Source organism: Amphiura filiformis, chromosome 6 (genome assembly GCF_039555335.1).
Source record: "Amphiura filiformis chromosome 6, Afil_fr2py, whole genome shotgun sequence".
Taxonomy (NCBI): domain Eukaryota; kingdom Metazoa; phylum Echinodermata; class Ophiuroidea; order Amphilepidida; family Amphiuridae; genus Amphiura; species Amphiura filiformis.
The window spans coordinates 2,057,573-2,084,244 of record NC_092633.1 but is presented as its reverse complement, the minus strand read 5'-3'; the positions used below and the strand labels follow the sequence as shown (position 1 = coordinate 2,084,244).

Genomic DNA, 26,672 nt, shown 5'->3' with positions numbered 1-26,672 from the left:
AATTCTGAATCTACATGCCCTTGGTTATATTACATTAAGTAATAAAAAATACATTAGTGCGCAACTTCATGGCCATACGGTCATTGTTCGTAGAAATCCCAGACTCCTTCCAGAAATTCTCAGAAGCTTACGTGCATGCAGTGGCACAATATTGACCCATCAATTAAATTCAGGTTCTTTAATTTAATTCATGGAATAAGCAGGGCATGGAACTCAACTTAGATTAGAGTGGCAAGTTTTCTGTGATTTAAAACACCAATTCAGCGATTTTATGCGTGCATGGTTTTAAATACTAAATTCCGTGATTTAATTTCAATTCCGTGTTCATATTCGGGGTAAAAAGAAGTTACTTGCATTATCTTTTTAGTTGTTTTAACCCTGATATCTTTGAAGACTGACTTCATTTTCATATTTCTACCTCACGTCTCATTATTTTTTCTTCATTTTTATTTTTCTCAGGAAAAAAAAACGTGTTTTCTGTGAATTTTTGTGTTTTCCGGTTTTTTTCATCAATTCCGTGAATTTGTCAGTTTTTCTGTGACACGGCATACTTGCCACTCTAACTTAGATACACACCCTGATGCTCATTTCTCAGACATCGATCACCCTTCAATTTCTCCATCATAGGTGTCCTTCAATTCGTCACAAGGGCATGATGAATCTGCAAAAAAAAGCACAAAAAAAAAGAAGATAGGAGGCCTATTTATATACAGGTGGAAATTATGTGGGGTGTATGCCTGTTTATAAACGCAGCCTCGTGGCAACACACGTGAGGAATTACTGTGTAACAGTGGATGTACAGTAACCATGGTCACAAGAGGATGTTTGTTGGGACAAGGTTAATCGTAACAGTGGATGTACAGTAACCATGGTCACAAGAGGATGTTTGTTGGGACAAGGTTAATCGTAACAGTGGATGTACAGTAACCATGGTCACAAGAGGATGTTTGTTGGGACAAGGTTAATCGTAACAGTGGATGTACAGTAACCATGGTCACAAGAGGATGTTTGTTGGGACAAGGTTAATCGTAACAGTGGATGTACAGTAACCATGGTCACGAGAGGATGTTTGTTGGGACAAGGTTAATCGTTTTCATACATGGGGAAGCAAAATCCCCCCCAATCTTGAAATTTCTCTAGAATGAGCTATCTGGATTCCATTTTTTTTTCAGGTCTGGCAAATACCATAAAAATAATGTTATAAACAAGTTGCGGCAGAGATAGTGTGTTCCAATACCAGTGGTTGTAGTTTGGAGTGAATGGTGACACCATACTGAGTATAATTATGGTTATTAAAAGAATGGACACATCCTTGGTAGTAACCTCTAACACATTAAATGGTGTGCTGATTATGGGAGCATGTTGCCCAGGGGCCCAAGTGGTGGTGGAAGCAATGTAACCTTTACCTGGGGGGTGGCAAGCATATTTTGTATCAGTTTTACTGGAACATGACATACATAACAAAATTGATTTCAGACTATTTTTAGCCCAAAATTAACATAAATTTTGGTATCAGATGGGCCAGTGCACGATATTTGCCATTTTACCCTATTTTGTCTGAAAACACATTGTATTTTGGGTTAAAAAGAAGATACATGCATAGGGCAATTATTGCTCTTCTAATTATGATTTTGGGGTGGTATGTGTCCAAGTTCCCCCAGTACAAATGAATATAGGCTCATATTTTGCTCACTTTTTTCAACATTTTTTGGAAAAAATACCTCATTTTCACCTAACTGACGAAAAAATATTTGGCCCATGTACAGAGCATTAGAATGACACAGTTTTGCACCCTTTGCTTATATTTGTCCCTCTAATTACAGGCATTTTGAGAAAGAATCACTTGAATTTTTATTTATTTTTTCAATTTTGCCACCATTGGAAATTTTACCTGGTTACACTGCCATTGTTGAACTCCTTATACCACACATTTAGGAAAAAAAAAAAAAGATGTTTGCTTGCCCTCAACCGACCGACCCTAATTTTGGATTTCTATTTACTGTACAAAAGAATACCGACCCTATTGTTGGAAAATCCTGAAAAAGGTTTTTTTCAAATTTTTGCATTCTGTAGATGTTAAAAAAATGTATTTTAGAGCTTGTGTTCAACATTTTTGTTATTTTGTAATGTTAGCTGATTCATTTTCACACCAAACTTGTCTGATTTTTCATATTTTGAGCCTTAATTATTACAAACAGTTTGCTAGTTAGAGTTTGCTAATAATTAAAAAAAAAAAGAAAAGAAAAAGAAATCCTGACAGACCGACCCAATTTTTAAAATTCATTTCAGGGCAAGCAAACTATTTTTTTTTTTTTTACCTTAACAAGGCTAGGGTAGGGGAACTAAAAGTGTAGTGTGGTGGAAATATATAGGCCTACAGCATAATCCAGATCCACAGAAGTTTTGTCAGATGTACTGTTTCCCTTATTCATTGACTTCTTTAAGTTTACAATCAGAAACTACTTACTTGTACGTTTTCGCAGGCCATGTCTTTCCCAAAATTTTTCATGGATAGCATCCTTCACCGGACTCCCATCCAACGCCGTTTCCAGAACTTTCGGCCATATTGGATCCCCGCATTTGCTCATTTTTCCAAGGAGCCACCGGAATGCTCGGTTTTCACCATCTGATGTCTTCCTAGTGTGGAATTCTGTTGAATTTTGTGTGACAAAGTCGGGAATACTTTGCTGAAGGATTCTTTGTAGGTTGTCTGCATTGAGATTTTTCTGCAGGTTGTCAATTTCCGCGGCAACGACCTCTGACCAGATACTGAGATGAGTGGTCTGAACTGAAAACAAGAATTACAATTTTGTATATACATAACATGAAGTGCTCTTTACTTGAATCCTGTATTATGTGGGTAATGGGTATGTACATGACTTTTGCGGGGAGCAGAATGACTGTACTGTGTCGCAAAAATGGGCTACATTTTCCGCACTTAACTAAAACAAATAGGGACGGCAGTCTCAGATAGATCGATCCGAAGATATGGATAGTGAACACCACGCATAGTAAATATTCATGTAAAACACTTGTATTTTAATTTTCAGCCAATTTGACAAGTTGACCTCAAATATATCCTTTGATCTCAGTGACCTTAAACACCACCAGTACATGAAAGTTCCCATAATGCAGTTTTGGCTCAAGTTAGGTTGCATTTGGATGTAAACTGTTCATGTGAGACCAGATTTTGTATTTTCAGCCAATTTGACCAATGACCTTTGACCTCCACATATGACCTTGAACACTACCAATAGGTGAGAGTTACCGTAGTGCAGCTATGATCCAAGTTTGATATAAAATTGGATCGATTGAGCCCATATTTATTGGCTGAGCTAGTATGAGTTTAAAAATATTGGGCGAGGCGTGTCGAGTCAATATTTTAAAACTCATAGGAAGACCAATAAATATTGGGCGTAAATCATCCAATTTTATCATTATGTTTTGGATCCAATATTTTCACACACTTGGATGCATCAAAACATAGTAATGGTTGCTAGGATTTGAACTGATAGAGCGGACACCACGACTCATGATGCCATAAGGTCTTTTTCTTCAGACGACATAAAAACAGCCTTGTGGCCTTTGACCCTGGAATGACAACTTTTTTCCGCTGGGGATAAATTGCGATAGATGGGGTGAAACTGCATGACAGATATATTTCACGGCGACAATTTTGTGTATTTTAAGCCAAGAGAGGAGAACTGTCACATAATATGGTTCAAAATGACATCAAAGAGATTAGACCCAGGAGGATGTGAGTTCATAAGGGCAATGTCGGGAACTAAAGGTCACAGTCGATGCAAAGACATGAGGTCCGACCAACAGCCATTTTGTTCATTATAACGAATGGTTCCTGTTCTAACTAATTCCAGCGGACGGTCGGTGGCTAGTAACCCAGCAAACACAAAACGTTTTTGACATCATTCATAAGCGGTTATAAAAGGTTGTCAGAAAAGCGTTTAAATGTCGGGTTATATAAAGGGTATATTAAGAGTATAAAACGTTTTCATAACCTTAAAAACATTTTTGATAATCTACTGCTCAGCAAACAAAAATGTTTTACAGAAAGCGTTTAAATGTCGGGTTATATAAAAGATATAAAAATGTTTTAATAACATTCCAAAAAACATTCTTGAAAACTTGATACAAAACATTCTAAACAGAATGTAAAAAAAAAAAAAAAAAAATATTTTGCGAAAAATGTTTGCCCAAAATATTTTCAATAACGTTTAAAAACGTTTTCATGACCTTAATATAACCCGACATTTAAATGTTATTAAAATGTTTTAAAAAAAACATTTTAAGAACATTTCTGTGTTTGCTGGGTTCAAATATTTTAACATAATGTTATTTAAGTATTGACAAAATATTTGGCAAAAATGTTTGTAAAATAGTTTAAAATAACATTTTTGAAAACATTTAAAAAATAGTGTTGTAGTGTGTTTTCATACAAAACGTTTTAAAACGTTATCATGACCTTTATATAACCCGACATTTTAATGTTATTAAAACATTTTACCTAAACCAAAAGCCAAAATATAACTTATTTAAAAGCGTTTTTAAAAGCGTTTTTGTGTTTTACTGGAAGGAATCGTCTTTGACCATGCCCAGATAGCGTCATCATAAATAAGCCAGCCCTCCACGTTTAACCACCCATACCATATTCTGGCTGGTCAGGAAGATATTTTTAAATATTAAAATATCCCTAATTTATAATATACCTACCAGTTCCATCGTATAACCGATTTGCTAGAGAATATTTGTTAATTACCATGTTTAATAAATTTGTATTTATCGTATAATAAAATGTTGCCAAATGTATATATGTGTACATAGTGTGTGGATCACAAGAATAATATCTTCTACGGACTTGGCTATACTGTAAGTATGTCGGGAAGGGATATGGCCTATGCTGACCTGTGTCAATAAGTCAAAAACTTGATAAAATGTTTATCTCATGAGGCATTGGGATTTTTTTATTGTTCATACTCCCCCTGTGGAAGATATTTCCAAAATCTTCCACAGCTGCACTAGGGGTAGTGTGGATTTTAAATGGAACAGCACTATGTGGTTCTTAGAGTGTATGAAACATGATTCAAAGGTACACAAAGATACAATCAAACAAACAAACACACAAACAGAAAACCCAGGGCACGTTGCCCCGCTCCCCTAGTTACACCACTGACAGAAAGAATAACATGACTTACTTCTAGAGTCCTTTACTTTTGCTCTTTTGGGTCTTGGTGGACAGAAGACTATTTCATCTAAATGGGGAAAACACAAACCAGGTTCTTAGTAATATCAGGAAACTTACACCCTGTTTACACACAGAGAAGTTGACTACAATTGCGACATCAAATTCAGATTAAGACCAAGGATTAGTATCAATTATTAGTTGACAGGGTGCTTACGGTAGTCGACTTCAAAATAAATTGTGAATTCGACTTGACTTGACTTGTCATGTTTAATGCTCTGCGTGCTAGCCATGCATTTCAACGGAAAAAGTTCAAGTTTTGAAATATTTTCTCAAAATATCAAGAGCTATCTTAAGAACTACTGAACCAATACTAGGCTTGTTTGTAATCATTTTAATGCATTTTTCATGCTGATTCCAAATATGGTCATAAAAAATACATATCTGAAATTTTTTGAATTAAAAAAAATTTTGAAACTTGTCGTCTGCAGTCGACACCCGCATGAAGAGAGTTAAGAAATGTGAAGTGTGTGTAAATGTACTGTTATTTTGTTACTTTCGTATTTTGCAAGTAATTCAAATAAATATTATTATTATTATTATTATTATTATTAACACTTGCTCATGCTTCAAATAATCATTATGAACTTGACATCTAATTGCATGTTGGTTAACGTTGTAAAAGTCAAGTTTGAAGTTAAGTTTGAATTCAACAAATGTTGTCATTTGAAGTCGACTTCTGAAATTGAGCTCAAATAAAGTAAACTTCAGGTTCTGTGTAAATGGGGTCTAATACAAATGAACTTTCCAGAATCTTTGTGTTGATATAAAACACAATTTGTGTTATCAATCAAAGTAGTTTTAAGAAGCCTCTTAGTGCAGAAAAAAAGCATATTTGAAAACAAAAACCTTTTTAAAAGTTTTTAAAAGCAATCAATTCTAATAAAAACTAGAATTGATTGCTTCTTTCACTGTTTTAAATTAATTCACTTTTATATATAATGTGAAAATAAAAGTAAGATGTGTCTCATTGGTTAATTCAAAAAAATTAAAAATGTCACCGTATGAAGGATTTTCAAAGATCACATCACATACAAATTTAACTTCCAAATTAGGACTTTTTGGGCAAATTCTAACACATATTCACACAAAAATGGGCCTTTATTAAGTTGATTTGGGGTGGGGGTATTGTACCCCCTGCATTCCCTCCCCCTGGCTAGAGGCCTGAGCATGCCCAAAAGCAATGGGCTATTCCAATTAAAATCCATACACCCCCATATGGAAAATATGACCTTAATCTTCCACACAGGGAGTGTGAATTTCAAACAGGGTTACCTGAATGGGTGACTCCATTTGAATTTTACACCCCCTGTGTGGGAGATTAAGATCATGTCTTCCATAGGGGGTTTATGGATTTCAACAGGAATAGCCTAAGCACTAAGTATAAATACCTGTTGGTGTTTGAACAGTATCCCGATTCAAGTAATTGTCCTGATATACTCCACACAGAAACTGACACACGGCCATGCTCCCTGCATACACTAGAGCTTCAATCAACTGCCTATGCCATTCATCATTGCCTAGTCTGGTGATCTTGTTCAGAAATGCTTCAGCGGCATCCCTCTGAGGCTTTGATTTGAATGCGTTTTGTATCTGCTGTTTGTCGTCTACGTGCATGTGATGGAAGGAATTGAGCATGTTTTCCGTCAGAATCGGCAGCAGCTTTTCTCTGACGTCGGGTCGGTACAACATTTGTCGCCAATGTTCAAGTTGGTTCAATTTTTCTATTAAAAAAAAAAAACAATCACAGAAAACATTTGCAACCAATAGCTACCAACTAGTTTCTGGAAATTTGAATGTGTATGCGACCATGCAATGAACACCATGTTCAATACGCTGCATTAAGTAAGAGCAACACAATACATGATTGGTGCGAACAACATTACCACACCATGGACTCAAACACGCTGTCGCCAGCAGGGCTGTCAACCTTTCAGATATGAATTGGCAAATAGAGGTGTACCGGAACGGAAATGATTAGCCGACTAAAATTGTTTATTGCTGACTCCTGATTTCTTTAGCTAGGATGCTTGAGAATCTCACAAGTGGGGGTTGTTGTGGGGTAGGGACATAAAATTTCTTGAAATATGATATTTTGACGATGCATGAGATTTTACTACTTTGGCTTGAGAGTGTGAGAAAGTGCCAAAATGTGTGAGATTTGGGCTAAATGTGTGAGAGTTATTTTAGCTCTGGTCATCAGTGTGTGATCAGTTATGATGTTTCTGAACTAATTCCTGAAGATTTCCAATTAGCTGCTGAAAAGGTCTGTTGGGTTTTTTCCATTTCAAATCCACACTACCCCTGTGGAAGATTTAGCTAAAGTCTTCCACAGAGGGAGTATGAGTTTTAAATAGAATAGACAATTGAGTAACTTCTATTTGAAATACTTACTCCAGATATAGGTACAACCATAATACAGGGGGAGTATGGGTTTCAAAATGATTTAACTCTGAACAATTACATTTGAAAAACATACTCCCTCTGTGGAAGATATTTCCAAAAACCGTCTACAGGGGTAGTATGGAGTTCAACTGGAATAGCCTATATGATGTTTACTATAAATGTTACCTGTTGCATCGTCATTCTTTGGAATCAGTTGTAAAATACTGACAAGCTCTTTGTCCTGTACCAGCGACTCTTGCTTGGTGATCTGCCTCTGGTATGGCTGGATATCTGGAAATAGTATAATTAGTAGAATAAATTATTCAATCATCCACATGTGAGATACCTTAAGTTGAATAAGTTCAGTAGTGATGAAGGTGCGACCAGTGCATATCGAATTGTGTTTGTTTGATTGTTTCACTAGCATGGTCCGTAAGGGACACATGCTAGAGAGTAAGGTTAATGGGACAAAGCATACACACACATGTATAAGGGTGGCTTGTCTGCATGCTTGCAGTGTAACTGCGAAAAAGCAGTGATGTGACTGCTGAATTTGCAGTGAATAAAAGTAGAGTAAGATGACCAGAAATTTGAAGAAAGGGCTGTCCTTTTAAGGCCAGTTTTTAAAAGTAGACTTTTTGCTGATTATGATTTCACACTCTATATCAGCACCTCATCTGGCTACATCTAGTAGAACCGCTGGGTCAATACTAGGCTTGTTTGTACTCATTTGAATGCATTGTTCATGCTGATTTTAAATATGGTCATGATAATATACAATTCTGAAATTCTTGCATTTTTATAGAAAATTTGAAACTTGTCGTCATGCATGGAGAGAGTCTAGGCAGAAATCAGGAATAAGTGAGAGGCAATGGACAGATTAAATAGCACTGAATAACAAAATTACAACTACTCACTTGTAGATGAGTCAGAGAACATATCGATACCGAAATAGAAGCCATTTATATCATCCTTGTTTTCAGGCTGTTTAGCATCGTATTCACCGCGGATTGTTTTAGGGTGTTTCTCTTCAAGCTTCTCAAAACAGAATTGACATCTTGATCTTTCATTTCCTTCCTGAAGCAATTCATATTTAATGCACTGTAGAAAAACAAAAAGAATCATTCACTGTGACTTGGTTTGAATTGGGCTATTCCAGTTGACATCCACACTACCCCTGTGGAAGATTTAACTTAAGAGTTTTGATTAGAACAGACAAATTGGGTAACTTCCATTTGAAATACTCACTCCAGCTGTGGAAGAAAGCATTAATACAGGGGGAGTATGGGTTTCAAAATGTTTAACCCTGACCAATTACATTTGAAAAACATACTCCCCCTGTGGAATGAGATATTCCAAAATCTTCCACAGTGTAGTGGGGATTTTAAATGGAATAGCCCAATTTTCACACTTTTATACTATGTGCCATATTTAGAGAATAAACGATAGGAATTTTTGTTTTGTATTATCCTCTATCATGTCATTTGAGGATAGGCAGGTCCAACATTTTATTGCAGTCTGCAGCCATTATGATAAAAACAAACATTCCTCCTATTTATTCTCATTCTTAGTCAGTTCAATATTATTTTAATAACTAAAAACCAGATTTGTAGTACCCATACCCATTTACGTACTCGTACCGGTCTGTACCCATGACTCCGGACCATACTCATAAACCAGATTTGTAGTACCCATACCCATTTACGTACTCGTACCGGTCTGTACCCATGACTCCGGACCATACTCATACCCATACTCACAGGGCTGTACCCATACCCGTACTCACACCCTATTTTAGCTTAGGATCCGTACCTGTACTGGCCTGGGACCTGTACCCGTACTCATGGCCTGGGACCCGTACCTGTACCTGTACTCATGGCCTGGGACCATACCATACCAGTATGGGTTTGGGTACTAGGCACCGATGCTCCACACAGGAATCCAGGAAGTGGCTAACAGTGAGGCAATATAATTAATATAAACTAGTGAATGATTGCATGATCTTCTGGCAATCAAATCCCCTTTCTCAGACTTGGAATAAGTCCATAAAATCATTAAATTTTAAAATTTATAAACTTAAGTCAGGGAGCAGTGTGGCACACTGGTTAAAAACAGCGTGGCACACTGGTTAAGTCTTTGCCTTTGGTGCAAGAGGTCCCGGGTTCAATTCCCCGCAGGACAAAAAAAAAATCTCTGCTCTCTCCATGGTTCATCTGGTAATGGCGGGGCAGATGATCCATGTAAAAGACCTCGTTTACAGGTGGTTCGATCAGGGTAATGCCGATTGTCGGCTACACTTGCCTGTCCTGTAAAAAATACCCCTACCAGCTATCTACGGCGACCCCCTTCGTTAACCAGGTCACTTGTGCCTGGCCGAAGTTTCATCACTTATCTACTAGATTTCAGCTGTTATAATGCCTAGATATGCCCGACATAAAAAAATATTAAAATAAAAAATAAGTCACAATTTTGAACTTCAAATCAATAACCCTATTTCATTTTCTATGAAGCTGATATTCAAAACATTTAATAATAACTAGCGGGAGACCCACGCTTGCTTGGGTCTCCGCTAGATTGAGTAAACGAGGCGGTTAGTAAGCGGAAGAGGTTAGTAAACATGGTAAACGCGGCGATGATAATCATGGTGTCCTGGTGTAGATCATCTTATTCATCCAGTATAGTAATGATCATGTTAGCTTGATAATCATAAATATCCAGACCCGTGATAATGTTGTTGCTCACTCAATCCCTTATATTACGTTTGAAACAGCTCGTGACAAAATGATTTATTTTAACTTTATCCAAACAAACATAAAACATTAAGGTTTGAAGATATTGCTAGAAAACGTTTCAATTTCGGGTCAGGTCTATAGTATAAAACGTGTAAGCAACATGTTTAAAAGTTGCTGCAAACATTAAAGCAATTCCGTGTTGTTAATAGCTAGGCCTATAGCCTATTATCATGATTATTGCCAGGATTTAGTTGCGGAGGCGGGGGCGCAGAATTTCCTAAATGTGGACTTTCACCCACCCAATAACATTTAACCTTTTCGGGGTATACTGAACAGTTGAACGACCGTTCTGTCCCTGTTGGCTACATTTTAACATTCCCTCTGAAAAGTGAACTTTTTCTGCAAATCTGTCACCCTATGAAACCCTTTTTCATCAGCTTACATGCATTGATCTCCACAAAATGGCTTCAAGGCCTTTACTTTGACCAAGTTTCCAATTCTGAGGGGACACAACTCCCTGCATGGCGCGTGACACAATGGTTCTTTGTGGCCATTCAAAAGGTGGCGGCAAAAAGCGTCGAAAGCGTGCCCCCCTTTCCCAAAATCCTGGATCCGCCACTGTCTCAGAGAAGAAGTCAGTCACGTACATAGACATACCACGTACACGTCCACATCTAGGCCTACGTAGGCCTACGCGAGGTAATCCAACATTAAGTGCGTCCATACCATGGGCGGTAATGCGCATGAAACCATGGTGCTGTGTACGCGCAGGTGCGTGACTCGCCACTCACCGCGCGTGTTGGATACCGCTTGCATTTGACGCGTTTGCTGTCATGACCTGACCCATAAGGTTATTGACCTCAACGGCCTAACAACCGACCATTTTTTTTGTTATTTCCATAGTGATTGAATAGTTTTGCAAAAATGAACGTCAGATGGTTTAATGGCAATATGTACCCGATCAATGCATGAATAAATCAGAGTTGAAAGTTAAAGCATCTTGGAGTCTATTTGCGAACAAGATTTAGCGACTTCCTTTTATTTATATAGATGTATTTCGACATCAAATTTTCATGGAAGCAAAACACGTCATCAGCAATGCGAATACAATAAAGGTTGATTAAACACTTCCTCAATTTCTATCTCAAAATCACTGATCCAAGAGCTTTTAGCAAAAAAACAATTGTTCCCAAAATGCAATTTGTAATAACTAAAGCCAGCTGACATAGGTAATATTGAAGATTCGATGAAGCCTCCTTCTTCTTCTTCGATACTGCCTGGGGGTAACGTCTCAAGTGGAATAAGGCAAACATCACATTCCTCATACAACATGGTATTGCCAAATATTTCTTGCATTTTTAAACCTGTATATATAAAATCCCTCAATTTTAGCTTTCTTTTTGTACTTTTAATTGAGTACTAATTTCTGTACTCATGCGACCTGTACCCGTACTCACAGGACCTGTGCCCGTGCCCATGGCCTGCATGGGTACAGTACCTGTACCCGTACTCATGGCCTGGGACCCATACCTGTACTCATGACTTATTTTGGTTGGGACCCGTACCTGTACTCATGGCCTGTGACCAATATACCCATACCCGTACTCATGGCTTACATTGTAGGACCCATACCTGTAGTCCTGTACCCATGACTTATTTTGGTTGGGAATTGTACCTGTACCCGTACTCATGGCTTGGGACCCATACCCATACTTATGGCTTGGGACCCGTACCTGACCCCTACCTGTACTTACAGCCCGAGACCTATACCCGTTCTTTTTGACATAATGCTAAAATAAAAGGTAAAATTATGATGAAAAGCAAAATAAATCAAATTCACTTTAAATCTTTTTGTGGAAAAGTTGAATTTGTGTGCCACAATTGGTTTTGAGTGTAGCATTTCCAAAGTCTTCACTTATATGTGATGAGTGGATGTTTGGAATACTTATTTTGAGATATAGCCAATAATTAATAGTATTCAGGGGCGGCACCATGGGGGGAGCAAGGGGGAAGCTGTCCCCCCCCCCCCATTTTGCAAAAAAGAGGTAAAAGGAAGGAAAAAGAGAAAGAGAAAAGGGAGTCGAGAGAAAAAAAGGGAGGGGGAGAGAAGGGAGAAGAAGGAGCCATTTCCCTCCCTCCCTGGCCACTAGATGAAAGGGAAAGCTCCTCTATACCCCTGGCCTCTACTGCTTTTACTCCCAACTATTTTGGAAAAATCCTTGCTACGCCACTGTCCTGGTGCTGCAACACACAAGTCTGTGTCATCTATATAACACACAATTTTTATGTGGTTTCATCACATTGTATATCCAAAAACTATATACTATACCGCCTCTCTCAGAAATAGTGTAAAAATAATGCACCAATAATAAGCAATTGGCTTCATTATGGCCAGGGGCGTAGCCAGGATTTATTGGGGGCTGATTTGAAAAAGTGGACCTGTTTTGGACCTTTTATTCCCATTCATGCATGCTGCCAGTTCGAGGCTCTCTCCGCACAAAGTGCATAATGGCAGAACCATGTTAGTAGTGAAGTCATTTTTCCATTGCATTGACGCGGAGCATGCCGATCTGCGCCGATGCGCATTGCAAATCGGCGTGACGTCAAATAACGAGTTGTCAGGTGTACTCGCAAAGGGTTATGGGATTTACCGAAAAGGTGAATAGCTCACCAAAATAGTAAGTGCATATTTACGATATTCTATAATATGCCTATGACTAACCTTGTCTGTAGATGTTGGCACCCATCCTCCATTTGGTTTGACTCCTTTGAGAGTGACTTCCAAGGCCTTTTCATTTGGTAAGAGAGTGAGTATGTAATCCTTGGCACACCTGATGGATGTCTTTGTCTCTTTGTCTGTTATCACCTGCATAAAATTAATGTTGCATACAGTGTCTTAGCTAGGATTTGACAAGTACCCATCAGTTTCACCAAAACCCCTGTCCAAAATGTGACCCTGAAAACATAAACCAGGCCGAAGCACCTTCTGTTGGAACAGTCTGTTCAAATAGCTATTGCTATAGCTTTTGTTTTGTTAGTCTGGTCTTGTTTTGAGAATTTAGCATCTGAAAGATGCATTAATCTTGCATGTCTCAGGAGCAAACTACCCGTCCATAATGATGGGTGTCTGGCTAAGACACTGATGGTTGCATACAGTCACATAGTATTAAAGACAGAGATAAAAAAGACTTTATCGCGTTTGATGTCATCTGTCAATCAAACTTGAGCATGGTTTGTTTACAAGTGTCGTGGTGATGACTTGCTGAACGCGGCGGTATAAGCAGGCACCTTATTGTAAATTTTGCACCTTAAAATATACAATCTCAAAAGTTAGGTCTTTATGGTAGGAAACTTTCTTTCACGAAGGCACCATGTCAACAATGCCTAGAAAAGTTGCTTTTTGCCTTAAGTACGTAATTTTTTGTCATTTTCTGCTATTCCTTTTCTCCGATCGGCACCAGATAAATCTGCCTTCATTTTACGCGCTATTAACCAATCAAGGATCGTAATCAGCAGTACTTTTTATCTCCGTCTTAGATAATAGTATCCTTTTGTTTTTCTTAGTTAAGTTTCCATTGCCTATATCCCTGCACATTCAACACATGTGGTGTGATTAAGCAAAATCAGTCTGGAGTCGGTCATATTCAATTTTCAGTTTTTATAGGATAGTAAAAAGCATTTACAAAGCTGCATTTTGCAGAAAAACCCATTGAAATTGAACAACTCATTTAAAAGATTTATGAGCAATCAAACAGTTTCCAAAACAAGAGGAAACAAAAGGACATATTTCCTTTGTTTTATCTTGTTATTTCAACCTAAAATGGACAGCAACCCTTCCGTCAGTTATTACTAATATTATTTCAACATTTTGAATAAAGAATAACAAAATCAAAATTTGACGGAAATCGTACATTAAGGCTTTAATGTGAGTATAATGTTGAAGATCATTATCCCAGATAACTGGAAGAGTTCCAGATAAAAAGTTCAGATTTTTCCAGATGATGGTGGACGACATTATTCAATGTGGCAACAGCCAATATCGTAAACAAAACAGACAGTATGACGGCAACACTGCCTGGACATTGGACGCCCCGTGCCGAGTTGTGTTTTTAGCTCTATTGGCCCCGTTACAGAAAAAAAATGCACAAAATATATTTCTCAGTGAATGTATATATTTTCACATAAAATAGATATTTTTGGATTCAAAATGAATGTGAAGAAAATTTTTTTTTTTATAACCGGGAGTGAGCGGGACTCAATCTCGGGACCCTCTGCATCGCAGGCGACAACTTTACCATTGCACCACGCTAACCGTCATACACATTGGGGGAAAATTTTAGGTATATATCATAAACATACCGTGCGTTATTCATACAAAACATTCAAAAAACAGTACTTACAATGAGGTTCACTGTCAAACCTCAACGGATTTAGACTGATAAAATAGTGCTTAATAACATGCGTACATTTTGGAATAATTTGAGAAATTTTTGTGTTTACGTGTAAAACCAATGGCGACATCAAAATTCAGCCAATCTTGGCCGGCCCCCTGGATTTTTCAGTCCTTTACCTCAGTGAGACTCTCCTGCACTGCATATGCAGTCACATACACAGCAGACGTATCTGGTTGGATCTTCCTGGGTTGCATAAACATCAGTATGTTCATTTTTTGCTCTTGTTTTGCGGATAATCCAAATTTGCAGAAATGTCTCACTTCCAACTCTATGGTCTTGCTGGTGACCTGCTTCACCCAAAATGGTTGCTTCTTGCCTTCTGGAATTTTGGAGGGTAACTTCTGCCAATTACCTGTGGAGGGAAAAAAGTGATATTGTTTTTCTGGAAGAGGTTCCCTTACCAAAGTGAACAGCTAATTAAGCCTTCACTAGGCTGTTACTCAGCAGTTGTAAGTTTGAACAGCCAGTAGCTTAGCTGCTACATGCTCGGAACAGCTATAATTTAGCCTTCACATTTTTGAACAGCTAGTTTAACTATAGTTGTTCAATTTTTGAACTTGGCTTATAGCTGTTAGCCTGTTAGGGCGAGTTTCCCGACAGGAGTCTTATTAAGCCGTAGTCTTAAGGTGGCCTTGAGGCTACTAAGCCTAGCCCGCTCTCGAAGCCTGAGTCTTAACTCTGGCGGTTTCTTCAACATAAATTCAACCTAGTCTTAGTGGCCTTGCAGGCTTAACCCTTGACAACCTCATCCCTTTCAACCAGCGACTTAATTGTATAGGCTGTTGGAGGTAGATGTACATAAGCTGTTGTCCTCACGGTTTACCGTACTAACAAGGTTGCCGTCTCATTATCGCGATGTTCCCGGCGCAAAGACTAGCCTGGACCCGCGGTCTTGTGCTTGGCTTATACCGTACACAACTTGATGCAAGAATATTGTGTCTGTTTTTGTGTCTTTTATGTATTATTTTATTTCCACTTGACTTTTTATGAGTCCACCTTGTAGTATGAATGATACGTCTATGCTTTATACTCGTGATTTTTTCTTTGCATCCCAAAAAGGGTAAAACTGTAAGCCTAATGGAAAGGAATCTGTGATTCCCCTAAAAAGGAAAGCAACCAACGTGCTATCTACTGCTGATATCAGTAGTCTTCTCAGATCTCACATGAAGTTATCTGTTGGTATAATATTTATAATTATTTAAGTAGAAGATATAGCAATATTATATGCATCTTATCCGTAAATTCAGTTTTAATACTGCATGCATTATTGTTTCCTGTCAAATATTTACTATATCTTTACCAATTTTGTCCTTCTTCTATTGTATTAAATTGATGTCCAACCTGGTATAATATAGGCACTCCAAAATAATATTGTAATAGGCCTACTTATGAAAAGTACGAGTATCAAACTATTAAGGCTTGGATAGGGACAGGTGATATCATATAGGTCTTCATGATGATGATGATGATGATGATGATGATGATGATGATGATGATGATGATGATGATGATGATCATGATGATGATGATGATGATGATCATGATGATCATGATGATCATGATGATCATGAAAGAATTTAAAAAAAATTATATTCGTTGTTAAAAAATCATCATTCAAAATGAGTAGGTCTTTTTTTTGTCATTATATTCAAAATGAGTAGGTCTTATGATAGCAACAGCTACTTAGAAAAATTCAACTAACTCAAATGTACACTAAAATAAAATGCTGAAATGTTCAACTAAATCGAACAATTACTTACCCACAGTGGCGTAACTAGACATTTTCATTTGGGGTGGGGTGGGGAAAGCGGGGCAAACATAATAAATGAGGGGTAGGCATCGTTCATGCTGTTTGGGTTTGTAAGGGGTGGAGTGGGTCTGAGGAGTTATGGGATCTGCTTGACATGTGTCCCCGGAACATTGGCGTAAATTTCTTTTTGACATGGGGGTGGGGAGGTGGGATTGAAAAAAAGTATGGTACAAATGCCATATTTAAGCTATTAAAGCTGGTGACATATAGGCCAATGGTACGAAAGTGGGATAAATGCAATTTATTTACCTTTAAAAATTGTGACAGGATCAATGGGAATGAGTCACATGCCGGCAATTTTCAATTTGACATTTTTTGCATTATTTTCTGGCAGGTTAAAAATGCTAAGTTTTGATGCAAACCCTATCAAAATCGGACATCTGGTTACCGAGTTATGAGCAATTTATCAATGGATATAAAACACCATGTTGCTGCAACAAACCACATTATAGACTGGGAAGGAGCAAAGCTCCTCCACAGAGAAGACAAAAGATATCCCAGATGGATAAGAGAATCCATATGGATTAAATCATTAGGGAAGGCAAGGCAATGAATAACCAAGGGCGCAACATTCAACCTTGGTCCCATTTATGACCATTTGATCCTGAACAATTCTAAAAACACTACATCCTCTAGAAACACCACCAGTGTTGCTGGATCAAGTCATCACTCATGACTAGGAAACCAGACAAATTAATAGGTTTTGAAACATCGAGTCTCCATAAAATGTGAGTACTTTGAACATGGATATGTTTTTTCAAACTTTAGCTACAAATTATAAAGGATACACGTTGCTTACACAGAACCCAAATTCTGGTGAAAGATGTGCTTGAAACTGATTCATCAAGATAATTCATAGTTCAAAGTAGGGGGCGTAACACCATGAACAAAGACGAGAGGGCTTACAAACTAGACAAGATTTATGATCAACCCATCAAGAAACGGTAATCGGGAAGTTTGGAATCATCTCAAAGTCCAAAGAGTGTTGCTGTTTCATCAAACATCTAGAAACACCACAACAGCATGATCAAGATTCCTGACAGGAATTGAAATATTTCTGAGTGAGTACCACATTACTTGGATCTGAAAAAGAACCTTATTCTATTTCAGTAAGATGTAGTTATAGCTGTGGTTGTAGAAGTTGTTGTTCCTCCTCTTCTGTCCAGGCCTGTAACCGGGAGTGCTGGAGCTGGGGTCCCCTTCTATGTGAAGTCCCCTTCTTTCAATCCCTAAATGCCCCAAAAGTCCCCTTTTTTACGCATTTGTGAACATAGCGAGCAAAAATATTGGGTTATTTATGCCTTTTGGGTCAAAAAAGGTCAAAATTTTTGAAAAAATTCACCCCAGTTCAAAAAGGTCCAAATTTTGAAAAAAAATCCACTTTTTCAAAATCAGCCCCCCCCAATAAATCCTGGTTACGGGCCTGCTTCAAATATGCCCTGAATTCCCTACCTTTTGTTTCACCTTGCGTTTAGTAATGATGTAGGTCCGTATTTTGCTGTCAATACTTTGATTTTGCTTGACATTGAATGACTCATTATGCTTGATCATGTCATGGATTTTATAGCCAGCTTATTTTCCTGCTATGAATAGACACTTACCTAGAATAATTTGATTGTTGAACTATATTATAGAAAATGTATCACTTTTTGTTCTGAATACTTATATTGAAAGGCTAAATACTTGGAAAATTATTCCCTTCTTGTTCTGTAATATTTTAAAATTTCGGTCTGAAGGCTAAATAAGTTATAGAAATTTGTTCACTTCTTGTTCTGAATACTTATACTGAGACACTTACAGAATTTGGCCTGAAGGCTAAATATTTTGACACTTTTTCCTCTTGCTCTTGCTCTGAATACTAAGACAATTTAGAAAATGTTGGTCTGAAGGCTAAATACTTCTGAATGCTAAGATACTTACAAAACTTTTTTGTGTGAGGGGTAGTTTAATGCTATGAATATTAAGAGGAAGGGTAATTAGTGGTCTTTACTATTCAAGAAAACATACACTAATGGTCTGACTAGCATTCAAGGGTCTTGAATAGTAATGACCACTAATAAATCAGTTATATTAGCCTTCGAAAGGTATATGAATACTACTCGAAGGGTAAACAAAATGGTAAATTACCCTTCAAGTTTGGTAAGGGGACTACATTCTGAATACTCCCTATACACATGCGTACAATGGGCGGGCACAATTGATGTAGCAGGTGAAACCAGGGCTAATTCATTATATTTAATAACAGATTAATATTAAAATGATATGCAATAATTACCTTTGCCAGATTTGAACCACAAGTGAATACCATCGTCATCGCTTGACCTCTCAAAGTCATATTCCTGGAAGTTTGGTACAGCATGGGGTAGTACCAATGTGACATGTCTGTTGAATTCCACTCCTTCGGGACCACAGCATATGATTGGTGTTATCATCAGGTGACTAGGGTCAATATGTGGATGATCCTCAAGGTCTTGATGTAACGACAAGGACATGTTGACCGTGGAAAAATCTTTGGGAAGTGCACCCTCTGGGACCTTGAGATGTACACCAATTGCTGGCAGAGAAAGGCTGCCACCTTGGAAATCAAGTTCGCAGGTTGCGTGGGTGAGGGCTTCTGATGCTTTCTCTGTATTATAAGAAGGATATGAGTAATAAGCTGTTAAGGCTACATGCTCTTTTTGGTTGAAATTTTTGGCGGGAAATAATCCCGCCAAAACATTAAAGTAATCTTTTCCCACAACTAAATATCATAGTCAGGAAATTAATGATGCATCTGGTAGCTTAGATCTTAACTTTCATTATACTTAGTTGCAATTATCCCAGAAAATTCTTGATTTGTTTTTACAGAGTCTTGAATTGTCGATGTTTTTGATCAAAAAACATCACTCGGTGTATTTTGAAACTCGAGACATTAACTCTTCTCAAATTAGCCCCAAATCATAATTTATTATATGCACGTGTAGCAAACACCAATGGGAATAATTGGACGTTGTTTGCGGATATGATGGAAATGAACAGAGCTGTTTACGGTGGGGTATCTATTGTAAGCTATTAGGGTAGGCCTATAGTATATCTTCTCGCAAGTGACAAGATGTGTCAAGCAGCAGGGCGGTATATTCAAACGCTATTGTCTGGATCATTGAGTATCGATTGCGCACGTATACATGCAGCATGGATGTGTGGTCCTCCCCAGGTTTTGACATAAATTACAAATGACGTCGTGAATGACCCAGCGTTTTCATTTTATTATTACTAAATTAATCGTCGTTTATCACGACTGCTAAGAGTCGTACCAGTTCAATTCATCAAAATTAATTTGTATACAACCAGACAAGTAGAGTCATATGTCTTTCTATGACCGTATTCCTACCAAAATCAATTTTCAATACACTAGAAACGTGTTGATATGTATATCTTTGAAAATCGCCGAATGTTAACCACAGTCACCGTGGCACAGTATAGGCATCTTTAGCATTCATAGTGCAATTGGCAGTGGTTCGAAAATTTTAGTATTTTTAATTCTTTTTACTAATGCGCTGTGCCGTTTTTCAAACACGCCCCTGAATGAAACTCATGGGCAAGTACCCTTAACAGTGCAAACAGTGCAATAGAGATAAAGGGCTTTGTATTTTCTAGGTGATGCCCAGCATGATCCGGGGTTTGAACCAGCAAACTTCCGATCATAAGTCGAAGTCTTATTGCTTCGTCTGAATGCCCTCCTGGTGTGACAATAGTTATGGTTAATTATGGTTAATCTTTATTTGCAAAGTGGTATACTTAGAAATCAAATATAGCCCAGTTTCCCGACATTAAAAAAAAAAATAAAACCACTATCAAATCATCCCTATGCTGATCCCCTATTCATAGAGCTGTCAACAGTGTGCCAACAAGTTCCACACTAAAGTTTGTTTGGCTTATAACAAGCAAAAAGTATTTGTTTTTTGTTATTGCGCGTCAATAAAGTCCCAACTCACGCTCACATAAACCTAAGCGTGCGCCAGTCATGCATTACGCAAGGCACAACTAGCATAATTGCTGCACCCAACTGAGTGCACGGCATTCTATATCAATACATGGTGTTATGAGTCTTATTTTTTGCCTATATTATAAGCCAAACACACTTTAGCTTTGTTCCCTAATATTTTTCTATCAGTTGGTTTGACCACTGTGTTTTATCATTAGGTTGGGCTTGGCCATTGGCCAAAGGGTAATAACCAGTAATTGGGCTTGGTTTTATATCATTTTTCGTAGCAACTTACCAGCTCTTATATAACAAAAATCCAGCTGTTCAGGTATACAAGAATTTGTATATAATATCTTAGGCCAAAAGAACGTGTGTGTTTGTTTGCCCAGGCACAACTGACCCAAAAAATCAAAAAACATCATATGTACACTTTTTTTTTTTACAATGATATAAAAATTTTAAAAATGATGTTTTTTCCCTATAAATATACCAAATGACACTTGAAAGTTAATATTCCTGGCAATGGGCTATTCCATTTAAAATCCACACTCACTCTGTGGAAGATTTAGCTAAAGTCTTCCACAGGGGGAGTATGACTTTCAAATAGAATAGACAATTGTGTAACTTCCATTTGAAATACTCACTCCCGTTAAGGAAGATATAGGTAAAGCCATAATACAGGGGGAGTATGGTTTTCAAAATGATTAACCCTGACTAATTACATTTGAAAAACATACTCCCCCTGTGGAAGATATTTCCAAAATCTTCCACAGGGGTAGTGTGGATTTTAAATGGAATAGCCCAGTCAAGGCTTTCATTTTTCCCATTTAGCCCTCCCCAGCAATATTTTACCATCTATCAACATCAATATAGAGAACCTAGAACTGGCTCAGTTCCCTCTGATGGTGATGCCCCGATCGCGCTTGTGCCGTAAAGTGTGAGACTGAGCATGAAAGGAGTTGATTGAATTGTCATCATGGTACAATAACTGAGCACGAGGCTAGTGCTATAGAGAACCAAGCATGACAAGTATGGTCTGGGATTTTGTACTATAGGCTTCAAGCCCGTCATCCTTGCAACAAGCATACATTTATACTGAATCTTTGTCAAGATATTGTTGCCAAAAGGATTAAACTTTATATGGTAAGGTTGAAATACATTGAAGTTTGACACAAGTACAAAATGTGAGGCTGAATGTCGTACAGTGTCAACACCCTATATTATAAATATTTTTTCCATACAGCTCCATACCATTACTCGTCGAGTGGTCGATATACGTCCCAATAAATCGGACTTAGTCACCGGTCAGTTCTACAGCATAGATATCCATGGCTAACGATGGTTAACTATGGAAACATGTTAAAGGACATCAAGAAAATTTTCTAAGTTATTTATTTTGAGCTCTTTCGAGTATACTGAGGATATTCTGTAGATTTAGGTTTTGTCTGTGACTGCTAATGTGAGGCCGTCGTGGAGTCGTGCAGGCGCAAACTTCGGTGGGTGGGTGTAGTTCTGTCCTGGCAAGAAAAAGTTTATGTTCGTTAAGTCATCCGACCCGGGGCCCCCTCCAAGGGGTCATTTGAGGTCAAATGACTAAAACTGTCATATGGGCATGAAACTAGGTCCTACGGGGCGGGCTCAAACTCGGTGGGTGGGTGTAGTTCTGTCCTGGCAAGAAGATGTTCATGTTCGTTAAGTCATCCGACCCCGGGCCCCCCCCCTCCCAATTAGAGGTCAAATGACTAAAAACTGTCATATGGGCATGAAACTAGGTGGTACGGGACACAAACTCAGGGGTGGGTGAAGTTCTGTCCTGGCAAGAAGAAGTTTATGTTCGTTAAGTCATCCGACCCCGGGCCCCTCCCAGGGGTCATTTGAGGTAAAATGACTAAAACTGTCATATGGGCATAAAACTAGGTCAAATGCACGGGCTCAAACGCGGTGGGTGGGTGTAGTTCTGTCCTGGCAAGAAGATGTTTATGTTCGTTTTAAAGTCATCTGACACCGGGGTCCCCTCCCAGGGGTCATCTGAGGTCAAATTACTCAAAAGTGTTGTATGGGCATGAAACTTGGTAGGTACAGTCAACATTTAAAACAACATTTTTTGAAGGTCATTTTGGGGTCATCCAAGGTCACTACGGGTCATCTGAGGTCAAATTAGTAAAAACTCATATATGGACATGAAACTTGGTAGGTACAGTCAACATTTAGAGTTATAAGTTTAGATCAATTTGGGGTCATCCAAGGTCACCCAGGGGTCATCTGAGGTCAAATTACTAAAACTGTCGTATGGGCATGAAACTTGGTGGGTACAGTCAACATTTAGAGCCAAATTTTTGGAAGGTCATTTTGGGGTCGCCAGGGGTCATGTGAGGTCAAATTAGTAAAAACTGTCGTATGGGCATGTCACCATCAGCCTGGTAATCGCGCCCAGCCGAGAACCGCCAAATATGGTAACCGCCTAGTCTATTTTAAAACTGATGCATCAATGACTATGTTCATCATGTCATTATTGTATCATTCTCACATACATTAGGAAATGAATTTGGAGAATAGAGGCCTTGCATGTGACATATCATCCCGTAAATATGGCGGACTACTCAAATGCATTCAACAAAAGCATGATTGCAATCAAATAGGTTGATGACAACATTTGATTGAATGGACTGCACTCCGCCATAACTACGGTGAAGGACACCGGCTCAAATCCTTTGTTTGGAGCCAATCGATAATTTCATGCAGGGCCTCTATACTTTCTGTTAATAAAATACTATGCTGACCTCACACTCCAGTAATTTCAGATCATTGAGCTCAGTAAGGCTAGCTTCAGACTCCATATTGTACGTACAATATTGTATGTACAATACTTTTCGTGACGTCAAAAATTATTGCACGTGCAATAAATATACGTGCCACGACTAGTTGAATCAGATTAAATAACGCGCTATAACCCTGACGGTTCATTGTTTGCTAAATCCAAGCGAGGACACCAGAAAATCTGCTGCTGATGAAAAATCCTACAGTGCGTTTGGAGGTTTTTTCTGCACTTTACCAGTAGGCCTAATAAATTCATAAAAAAATAAAAATCAAATAAAGATTTAGGGTGAATGTTTTTAATCACTGCTCATCTGATCCACTTTCCCAGGAAACTAAATACCGATACTCCTTAGTTTTTCCCTGACTTTCCAGACCTAATTATGAGTAAACATCAAATTTAATGTTTACAAAACAATAAAATATATATACATTCGTTTGCATTTTGTACATAAATATTAATATTAATAATGTACAAACATTAAAAAAGGGGGCCTAAGAGTATGTCTATTTTTAATCATATACTAATTCCCCCATGCCCAAACATATTTTATATAATATGAAATACCCAAATTCCAATCAAAAATAAAAACAAATTTGTTATCAAATACACTAGGCCTATCGCTCATTCTACAAAATCCGGTGCCAATCCACTAAAAAAATTGAAAAAATAAAAGTTGTTCAAAAAGACCTGCTTTTTGTGTTTTTTAAAAGTAAATGTATCACTACTTTCAGATGTAAAAAATTGCCAACACCACTTGCATATTTTTCTTTCAGGAAGTCATGATGTTTTTTAACACTAAAACTCAATGTAATGTGAGCTACGTTACCGACTATAAAATGGGCTGGTTTTACTCAATCCAAGGTCATAAAAAGCAAATTAAAGATCACTTGAGTGAAATGTAAAACAGATTTCACCATTTCATAGAAGTTTTGAAGATGCGTAAATGAGTGTGTAACGTAGCTCACAGTAACGTAGTTCACTGGTTTTAATGTTTTTAATGTGATTTGCGAACGTTAGAACGTTATGTCGGTTAATTCTAATATAAATGGCGACCACTGGTAGCTTTCACATATTATTAGGAAGTACATGTAATACAAGTGCATACTATAGAATTCTGGTAACGTAGCTCACCAATCTTAACATGGTCGGTCAAAATTTCAATGTTTACAACATTTCTATGCCAAAAATGCTACAGCATCACGATTTTTACTGTGATTTTTAAAAACCTATGAGTGTTTCCTTTCAAAAACCGCAAATTACATTGATACCTCTGTTTTACTTCTTTTCAATAACGTGTGTTAAAAAGGGGTAACGTAGCTCACAGCGTTTTGGTGGAAAGTGCAATTTATTTTAGAATTACACAAAGACATTTTAATCACTAAAAAATAATGTTGATAAACAATATGATGGTGCGTTATCTAATTAAAAACAACAAATATTTAAAGAAATCGCATTTATTCAAAGAAAATATTCAGGGTTAGATGTGACACTTGAGCTGTGGAAACGCATTTTTAGCGATTTTTGAGCCTTTGCAAGGGTTAATCAGGCTGAAGAAAGCATTTAAAGTATGGAAAACTATATATGTCCGTGTAGATCTCGTTGAGTTCTACCAGGAAAACAACATATTTGATGCCCTAAATGCTCGACAAAGTTTTTGTGGACCAAAGAATGGAAAAAAGGCTATTGGCACCGGATTTTGTAGAATGAGCGCTATGTTGTATTACAGGAATTTAATAGATGGTGCATTTTAATAAATAAATAGATTAACACGGGTAATGGACGATAAATATTTGGCAATACCGGATTTACCACAGAGCCAGTGGATAAAGAAATCAATTACAATTAAAACAAATTAAATGAGAAAATGAAAGCAAGGACATTTTGGTGTTCAAAGTTCCGGTTCAAAGTATTGTTTTAGAATGCGAAGGAGTCCTAAATGTTATCCTGGCCCAGGACACTGATTAATGTAAATTCGTCCCATAGTTATTTTATCTACTTTTGCCACCATTCAACCTGTTCAATGTGATTTGTGCCTATTTTTAATACAATTCCGAAATATGACGTATCAACGTTGTATCGGTCCACAAACTATGATCCGAGACTATTTCATTTGACACGGTTGTATGGATTTCAAAAGATCGGTCCTATAATAGATATCGATTAGAGAATTACAGCATGAGGCTTTGAGGATGCCGTAAACCTCTTGACAATCAACCAATCAGAGAGACATATTTCAGATATATGTTCAGTATAATTGAAACTCCTTCAACTCTGAAATATATATTTCAAGTAATCTCGTTTCACGTTTATGGATGTATTGGGATTATCATAAGTAGGTCTATAACATACACCATCATAACATGCCTCAACGATATCAACATGTAAAAAGCTGTTGCAAATTCATAACACAACGTGTTATAATGTATAATGTTATATGCCAAAACTTTAAAAACAATAAAAATATCGGTATCAATCAAATCAAAACCAGAATAAATACATAGGCCTACAAATAATACTTAAGAAACTGACTAAATCAATATATGACTAAATGTCGGTATAAATGAATCGCTAAATCAATTAATCAATCAGTAATCAATCAATCAATCAACCAATCAATCAACCAATAAATAAATAAATCAACCAATAAATAAATAAATAAAAAAATAAATAAATAAATAAATAAATAAATAAATAAATAAACAAATAGGCCTAAATAAATATATCTATAAATAAATAAATAAAAACTGAATGTGCCATTTATATTATTATTACAATTTTAATATTATTATTATTATTAGTAGTATTAATAGGCCTTTTAATATTAAGTACAGTTGAATACAAGAAGACATAAAAGATGTTCATCATTCCGTTACACGAACACTCACTAAATTTACCACTCTTAGAAATTTGGCAACTCCGTATCAATTAAGCAACCAATGATTGTAGCAAAATATATATTTTCCCGGTACATACTATTTATTGTACGTGTAATACTTTTTGATCGTCACGAAAAGTATTGTACATACAATATTGTACGCATTACTATCTGAGTCTGAAGCGCTTAATACATCAAAGAATGTCTTCCAATTCATGAAAACAAATAGATAATCTGAATATCGGATTAAAAGCTTGAGGCATTTCAATTGCAAGGCCCATTACTTATACACCAACAACAACATAGGCCTACAAGTATTATAATGTATAGCATGTGCACACATTATCATGTTGTGGATGGTGAATCAAGCTGCAGTC

At 37.3% G+C, this 26,672-nt stretch overlaps 1 protein-coding gene across 1 annotated transcript in view; it reads right to left on the bottom strand.

Annotated features, from left to right (window-relative positions):
- Positions 1–275: 275 nt before the first annotated feature.
- Positions 276–26,672, bottom strand: part of LOC140154805 (uncharacterized) — a 62,785-nt gene continuing 36,388 nt past the window's right edge. Inside the window, 9 exon segments of the mRNA XM_072177390.1 lie at positions 276–661; positions 2,468–2,788; positions 5,211–5,267; positions 6,649–6,981; positions 7,829–7,933; positions 8,560–8,743; positions 13,097–13,240; positions 14,945–15,180; positions 18,914–19,264. Coding sequence (XP_072033491.1) covers positions 603–661; positions 2,468–2,788; positions 5,211–5,267; positions 6,649–6,981; positions 7,829–7,933; positions 8,560–8,743; positions 13,097–13,240; positions 14,945–15,180; positions 18,914–19,264 — 1,790 coding nt within the window. The 3' untranslated portion in view covers positions 276–602.